At 39.9% G+C, this 8,937-nt stretch overlaps 1 protein-coding gene across 1 annotated transcript; it reads right to left on the bottom strand.

Moving 5' to 3' along the window:
• Positions 1-1,300: 1,300 nt before the first annotated feature.
• Positions 1,301-2,083, bottom strand: LOC109244058 (craniofacial development protein 2-like). The gene has a single exon (XM_019411087.1). It carries the CDS (start codon positions 2,081-2,083, stop codon positions 1,301-1,303), a length of 783 nt encoding a protein of 260 aa, XP_019266632.1.
• Positions 2,084-8,937: the final 6,854 nt, after the last annotated feature.

The following is an 8,937-nucleotide window of genomic DNA, read 5'->3' as shown; positions in this document are numbered from 1 at the left end:
CATCTCATTGTACCCGAGATAAACAGATTATGTTTCTTTCAGACTTTGTATGTAGTACTCCTTAGATGTTCGTGAGTATGTGACTCCAGTCCCGGGGTAGAGATATATGTGTTGGAACTTCTGTATTATCGATCATCTATCTACATTTAAGTCTTCCGCTTATGATTTTAATTCCGTCACCTTTATTTAATGCCGTTAATTGTTAAAAAGGAACATGTGTTTAATGAATTTGTTAATTAAGTTGGCTTGCCTAGCTCCTATTAGTAGGCGCCATCACGACCCTCGAGGGTGAGAAATCCGGGTCGTAACATAAGGTGGATAGCTTCTGTGGTAGATCGCCCCGGCATGAACCCGAACTGGTTATCTGAAATAGATACTGTCCTTCGCACTCTTATTTCTACCACTCTCTCCCAAACTTTCATGGTATGACTCAGTAATTTGATACCCCTATAGTTGTTACAGTTCTGGATATCGCCTTTGTTCTTATACAACGGAACCATTGTACTCCACCTCCACTCTTCAGGCATCCTATTAGTCTTGAATATAACATTAAACAACCCAGTAAGCCATTCCAAGCCTGCTCTACCCACACACCTCCAAAGTTCAACCGGAATTTCGTCTGGCCCGGTAGCTCTGCCCCTTCTCATCTTACGCATCGCCTCCGTGACCTCATCGAACTCAATGTCCCTACAATAACTTAATTCATGGGTACTGTCGGCATTCGTCAATTTACCTAGTACAATATCCTGATCTCCTTTTTCATTTAGAAGTTTATGAAAGTAGGTCTGTCACCTCCTCTTAATCTGGTCATCCCCCATCAAAAATTTGCCGTCATCATCTTTTATGCACCTCACTTGGTCTAGATCCCGAGCCGTCCTCTCTCTCACCTAAACCAGTCGGAGCCTTTGTTCCCCAGTTCCTCATACAGACGAGCAAAAGCTGCAGTCTTAGCCTCCATGATTGACATCTTCGCCTCCTTCTTAGCTACCTTATACCTCTCACTGTTCGCTCTCCTCTCCTCCTCACCAGTGCTCCCTACTAACCGCAGGTAAGCCTCCTTCTTTGCTTCCACTTTACCTTGGACAACTGCATTCCACCACCAGTCTCTTTTGTGGCCACCGATGCGGCCCGAAGATATCCCTAACACCTCTCTCGCCACCTTCCTTATACAGTCCGCCGTCGTCGACCACATAGTGTTTGCGTCCCCACTACTTCTTCAAGCTCCCATTGCCGATAACCTTCCTTCCAACTCCTGAACTTTATCCTTAGTCAAGGCACCCCACCTAATCCTCAGACGGTCTCATACTGGCCTCTTCTTCCTCCTTATCATAATACCATTGTCCATCACCAAAAGCCTATGCTGCGTTACGAGGGTTTCACTTGGGATAACCTTGCAATCCTCGCACAACCTTCTGTCGTATTTCCTGAGGAGGAGATAGTCAATCTGAGTCTTCGCCACCGAACTTTGGTAAGTAACCAAATGCTCCTCCCTCTTCGAAAAACTTGAGTTCGCAATTACTAGATCGAATGCCTTGGCAAAGTCCAACAGCAAAGTGCACCCTCCGTTCCGCTCCCCGAAACCGAAGCCGCCATGCACCTCAGTATAACCACCTGCAGACGACCCAATATGACCATTGAAATCTCCTCCCATGAATAACCTCTCGGAAGGCGGAATACTATGAACGATCTCATCCAACCCCTCCCAAAAGCGCCTTTTAATCTCCTCATCCAAGCCTGCTTGCGGCGCGTACGCGCTAACGACATTTAAAGTACACTCCCTCACCACCAACTTAATAGTCATTAATCTATTCACTCGCCTGACCTCTACCACCGACTCTCTAAGATGGCTATCTACCAGGATACCCACTCCATTCTTACCCCACAGGACTCCAGAGTACCACAACTTATACCCATTCGCGTTTTTTGCCCTCGATCCAGCCCACCTAGTCTCCTGGACACACGCTATATTAATCTTCCTCTTCTGAAGGATCTTCGCCAACTCTATAGACTTACTCGTTAGTGAACCTATGTTCCATGACCCGATTCTCAACCTATAGGCTCTGTTAGCCCCTCTACCTCCCATGCCTCCCGTCCCGCCCCCTGACCCCCGCCCACACTCTGTCCCACCCGAGGACACGCCCTTATTCTATCATCCCAGACTATATCCACTACGCCTACGACAATCTAAAGAAGACTCGCTAGTGCACAACGGACAACAAAATAAGCTAGAAGGAAACAAGTGACTACTAGCACACTAGTTGAATGATTGAACTATTGCGAACTATTTTAACATCAATTTATCTAACACCAAAAGGGAAACAGTAAAACGGGAGGTACCAACTCCCGAGAACAAAACTTGTGATTGATTTGTTGTACTCGATGTAGTTGTACGCTCATGCCCCGCTTCCCACCGCCCTTTGCTGACACTCGCCCAGGCTGCTCTCCTCTGCTATTGCTTGTGCGCCCAACTTGTCTCCAACACTTCAAGAATTTCCTTGAAAACACAAAAAATACCACGACCCAAAACCCAAAAAGGGGCTTTCACTGCTACCACTGGTGTAGCCCCGATAGTAGCAGGGGAAATGTAGGGAAAAAGCAGAGAACTACACAACACACATATTAATTTAATTTCCAACACCAAATTAACAAGCAATACAGTATTTCACAATAAGAAATTAACGTAATCTGCAAAAAGCCACCAACTTTATCATTAACCATCCACAAATCCGACAAAATTGCAGCGGTAAAAACTCAAAAGCGTACAATCCCTCAAGTCAGCAACAGAAGAGCAAAGGAACAGATTATTAAAGTAACTAAAATATAGGTATAGGTAATTTTCAACCGACCGGATCAATTTATTTAACAAAATAGAGATTAAACAAATTCACGAAAGGCAAAAAATTGACGAGAAAATAAGATCCGTGCTCAGGTTAATAGATCTGAAACATATAATCAAATATGTACAACATATATAAAGGAAGACAAAAGAAGAAAGAAAATTCAAAGAAGAAAACTGGAACACGAAAAACACACCACGGGACCAAGAAAAATAAAGGAAATGCCGGGTTGTCACCGCCTCCACTGGTGAACACGGATATCATCGAAGAACAGCGGTGGGGCAGAGACACAGCGGGTAGAGAAAGAAGAAGAAAGAAGGAGAAAATAAGCACAGGGGAGGGGGTTGGGCTGCAACCGGACTAAAAGAAGAAGAAAGGTGAGACAGGCCAGCCCGGGGACAAGTCGCCGAAAAAATGGCTGCTGCTAGGGTTAAAAGGGAGGGAAAAAGATAAAGTGAAGGAGGGGGGGGGTAGGGGTGGGGAGGAGGGCAAGAGATAAGGGAGGAGTGAGAGAATAGAGAGAGGAGAGGGTGGGGGGGTCGGGGTCACTTACCTGGTCGCCATCACCGGAGGGTTCGCCGGCAAAATAACAGTCGACAATTGAGGTCGAGGAGAGAGAAAACGAGAAACTCAATAACGGTCTAATGACAATTGAGGTCTCAAAAATAAATCTATACCCTAATTTAAATAATAAATCAACCCGACCCATCACCCTTATTTTACTAAACCGACCCGACTCAGTACCCTATAATAAACCCCAATCCTATTATATTACCCCACGACTTACTACCCTTCGAATATGTTGACCCAACGTTTGAACCACATTTTCGACCATCAACGTCTTCAATACCGTTAGGACCTCCATAGTTCAACAGAATATCATCACCATGTGCAGAATTTTGAGCCAACGTCACTTTAACAACAACAGCCAACAACAGGAAAGTGGAATCTAAGAGAAAACAGAATTTACTTCCTTCTGTCATTGATGCAATACGCGCCAATGGTAAAAATCACTGGAAAACAAAAAAAATTGCAAAGAAAAGATCAATATCCTACTGTTGAACTCCAATAGGAAAGCTGGATTTTTAAGTCCCGATAAACAATCAATCAGGGTTTTAAACCATTCTGTAGCTAAAAACCAGTTGAAATGAGCTCACTTTTCAAATAATGAGTTCACTTTGTATTGACCCATCAGCTATGGTGAGATGAGTATTTGGGAGAAGAAAGCAGAGGTGAGAGAGTGGTGTAATAATATATGATTAGGGCTTATTGTAGGGTACTGGGTGAAGAAATCAGAGGTGAGAAAGTGGTGTAATAAAATACAATTGGGGCTTATTGTAGGGTATTGGGTCAGATCGGTTTAATAAAATAAGGGTGATGGGTCGGGTTGATTTATTATTTAAATTAGGGTATAGATGGAATGCACCAAATTGTGACACGTGTCAAAATCTGGTGCTAAATATATTATTAGTGAGGCCCGTTAAAAAAATGGCATATGTGAGCCACCTTATACACGGCAAAGGCATATGTAAGCCACTTATACACGACAAGGGCATATGTGAGTCCACTTTTTAATGACGGGCAAATGTCTACAAATTTTGTATAGTTCACTGGCATATATGACCTTTTCTGTATATTTTATATTGTATTCAATTTCACTATATTGAATCATGCGTATTCAAACAACAAAAAATCAAGAAATATGGTGTATACCACTCTATTCAATTTGTCTGTATACACTATTATTCTTTAACTATTTCATATTGTATTCAATTCGACTGTATTTAAATAATAAAAAATAATAAAAATTTAATATTCGACTATATTTAATTCACTATATTCATTCGTAACTGCTTTTATAATGTATTCAATTTACTGTATTTAATACGGTTGTATTCAAATAACAAAAAATTTAAAAATACAGAGATCTGCCACAAAAAATAACCTTCGGAATACATAAATACACGCAAAAAAATAATATATATCTGTACATAATACAATATATTTAAGTATATTTCTACAAAATTTAATGTATTTGTATCATTGTATGCGACTCAATAGCAAAGAGTATTTGTATCATTGTATTTGTATCTGTACTCAATTGCCATGGATCCAAAATCGAGAAGTTTCAGATCTAGGATTAGTGTTAATTTGAGATTTCTTAGGGTGTAGGTGTTTACCAACAAGGGAAATACTAGAATTAGAGTTAGAAAACATAGATGTGGGTCCCACGCCGCCATTGTTGGAGTTGTAGGATTGGACATTTGTTGAGTTTGGCGATTTTGCTCTTGAACGGTTTTTGGTGGGAAAAGTGACTGTTTTCCGGTCGTTGGTTATTATTTTGGAGTGTGGATGGATAGCTTGGGTGGTGTTAGGATTGGAGCTTTGTGAGGTTGAAGGCATATTTGGTAATGGTGTGTGCATAGTTGTGGGGGTGGATGTTATCAGATTGGAGGGGGACGAACAAAGGTTCTTTCTGTGTTCAAGTTTACCACATGCAATACATAACATATTGAACCCTTCGTATACTAGTTGTTGTTTATGGGATCCAATATAGATATGGGTTTTAAGAGGCATTTCTAACGGGACTTCAATACATATTCTTGCATAGCGACCCCGTGTAGTTGCTGACGTGCAGGTATCGACTTTGAGTAGTGACCCAATCTTTTCCCCAACACGTTGAAGTATTTCTAGATCATAGAACTCCGTAGGTAATTCAGGGAGTCTTAACCAAATGGCGGTGTATGTTAGTTGTGTGTTGGAAGCTATGAATTTGGGTTCCCATTTGCGGACGGAAACAAAGTTATTAAGTACAAACCAAGGGCCATTATGTAAGGCAGTGAACATGTTTTCTTCCTTTTGGAATTTCACTAAGTAGAAATCACACCCTAGATCGATTAGGGGTAGTTCCTCCATTGGTTTCCATAGTGTTGTGAGTTTTGTGCGTAGTGTTTGATGGCCCACTTTCCGGCCATATACCTTAACTATAACTGAATATTTCCAAGGTAAATATAATCTTGACTTATCAGCGGAGGTAAGTGGTAAGAAGGTGCCGTTGTGTAGATCATTTATGGTGGATTTATCCGTTAAATCTAGTTGAGAGTGTGTTTGTTGGCAAGTGGTGGAGTATGGGCTGAATTGGTTGCTACTGAGCAAGGTTTGGGCAAAGGTGAGTTGTGGTGGTGGTGTGGTAGTGCATAGAGATGGCAGACTCCCGATGGTGGAAGCGAAGATGGAGTAGGATAACAGATCTTGCCATGGCTACGGATTGAGCTTTTGAAAATCTGGAAAAAAGTTGTCGAAGAAGAAGAAAATCTAAAGCAAAGTCACTGGAAATCTGAACAGATCTGGCCATGGCGGTGAGTCGCCGGAGAAGACGGCGGCCTCGACGAAGAGAGAGGGAAAGGGAGAGAGAATTGAGGGAGAAGAGAGAGGGTTGAGGGAAATGTTGAGGGATCATTGTATATATTTATATTTTGCAATAGAAATATAAAAATCGGCTATAAATAATATAAATCGCCTATTTAAGTTGTCCTCAACGATTAGCCAGACACCTCAATTGGCCCTTTTATCATTTAAACACTTCAAGTGACGGTTAAGTAAATCAATAGATACCCGAGTGTAGCAGACCGGATGCGTGAGTTACACTTGCCATTGACGTTTCAAATGAACCAAATAAACAATGACACGTGTAATTTGTAATAAAAAAATTGACATTTGTAATTAACAAAGAAATACACTTAAAGAAAAAAAAAAACTCTTTTTTCCTTTATCACCCATAAACCACACAGAACCATCCAATTCGGCCATCATTTTCCTATGAAAACCAACACTCCCCTCATTCTCTCTAAAATCATCAGCTTCCCTAGTTTTGATTATCCATATACAACCATTTTATCACTCCCCACTGTCATAGATCCACCCGATCTTCATCCCACAACCATAGATTCATCAGATTACAAATAAATCAAGAAAGCTCAACGATTCGGAAAGGAAGCCAACCTACCCTCAAGAACTCACCCAGAAAGGCTCCTTCAAAACTTAATTTGCTCCACCTTCGAAATTGCATAAATTTGACTTGTTATTAAAATTTCTTGCCTTTTTGGTATTTATGGCATTGAAGAGCAGTGCAATACAGTAATAGAATGATTTTGAAGGTGGAGTTTTTATATTTAATGGATATATATAAATTTTTATTTATAGGGGGCTATGGTGCATTCATGAAAAGAACCCGGAAGAAAAAAATCGAAGAAGAAGATAAGAAGAAGAAAGATGAATGCTTTGTGTTTGCAGGTTTCGTTTTAATGGTGAAAAGAGAGACGGTGAAGAAATAAATAAGAAAGACTAGGATTGTTGAAGAGGAAGTGGTAATTAGGTTTCTCAATTTGGGTATAAAATTAGACCAAGAAAAAGATTAGGAATTTCACCCATTTACTACCACTGGAAATGGGTTAAAATTTGAGGCAACGTGCTGCTACATGAGTGTGCGACACGCGATATGCCAAGTCATGCGTGGGTGTTTAGTTGACGGTCTTAATAGACACCTGCGGTGTTTAGTTGATCATTGGCTTAGTTAGGGTGTATGGCTGATCGTTGAGGATAACTTAAAGGGGCAGTTTATATATTTCGCCTAAAATTTTTAATTGTTTATATAATATGTGAATACTAAATTCTAGACATGAGCTTGGACCAAAAACAAAATGGACCTTTCTTTTACTTGTTTAAATTTAATCAAAACATTATAAAGTTGGACCATAATTAGAGGGCATAAAGACATTTTCATATATATCCATTCTGGGGCCATCATTGAAGTTCTATCCGCATTGTATAATATTTTGCAAAGTATACCCATTCGAATCTGAAAAATCTCTTCAATGCAACTTCAGAAATCAAGTATGAATTTTTTTATCTTTCAAATACAACTTAGAAATTCGAATCTTAAGTATTTCAATCACTTTAATGCAACTTAAAAATGAAATCGAAAGTTCTTCTATCCTTCAAATGCAACTTTATAAATTCTAATTTTAAGTAGTTCAATCTTTTCAATGCAACTTCAGATTTCGAATCTTAAGTTCTGAAACATAAACTCATTATTTCAACAATCCAACACACGATTCATCGCTCAAATCTACTCCTCAAATTTGAAATATAACTTTTAAATATCATAAAACACACAAACCCCAATCATCAAATTGTCAAACAATAATAAATTTAACAAAATTATTTTGCAACTAAGAAGAAGAAGAAGAAGAAGAAGAAGAAGAACTAAGTGTATGTATGTGAAGTTACTCCTAAATTACGTATCGGTTAATTTTTTTTAACAGGGTACAAATTCAATGAGTGGCACAATATAACAATCTGACCGGTCGTTTTGCTTTCTAGAACCCCGTTCCCCTAAATAAGACTTTTCGTACTTGCTTTTATCGATTTATGACTTGCAGGGATGGTTAATTCTGGATTAGGAAGAGTTCGGGTTGAAATCGAAACATTTGGTTCCTTAAGTTGGCTTAAAAAGGCTAGGTTTGACTTCGGTCAATATTTGGAGTAAACGACCTCGGAATCGGGATTTGACGATTCCAATGGGTTTTTATGATGATTTCGGACTTGGGTATATGTTCGGATCGTGATTCAGATGACCCGAGGGTCATTTCGGTGCCTAATAGTGAAAGTCGGCATTTTGAGCAAATTTCATAAGTTTGGGTTAAAATGGAATTTTACATTCTAGGCATCCGTTTTGGGATTCCGAGCCTTGGAATAACTCCGTATGATGATTTTGGACTTAGAAGCGCATCTGGAAGTGGATTCGGAGGTCCGTAGGTCGTTTTGGAGTCATTTGGCGAAAGTTAGAACTTGAAGTTTTTGGAAATTTTGACCGAGGGTGGACTTTTTGATATCTGGTGTGAATTTCAGTTCCGAAAGTTGGAGTAGGTCCGTAATTTCATTTAAGACTTACACGCAAAGTTTGGCGTCATTCCGAGTTGATTTGATAGGAATCGGACGCGCGGAAGTGTTTTAGAAGTTTTTGGATTTCATGAGTAAATTCATGCGTTTTGGCATCCAATTCGTGCTTTTTGATGCTATTTCAGTGTTCCGATCGCTC

This window comes from Nicotiana attenuata, unplaced genomic scaffold, assembly GCF_001879085.1.
Source record: "Nicotiana attenuata strain UT unplaced genomic scaffold, NIATTr2, whole genome shotgun sequence".
In the NCBI taxonomy this organism is placed as follows: Eukaryota; Viridiplantae; Streptophyta; class Magnoliopsida; order Solanales; family Solanaceae; genus Nicotiana; species Nicotiana attenuata.
Note: the sequence above shows the minus strand (reverse complement) of the source record. Positions and strands in the feature narration are given on the sequence as shown.

Coding starts and splice junctions, on each gene's coding strand:
- LOC109244058 (XM_019411087.1), bottom strand. CDS start 2,083: ATGGGAGGTAGAGGGGCTAACAGAGCCTATAGGTTGAGAATCGGGTCA.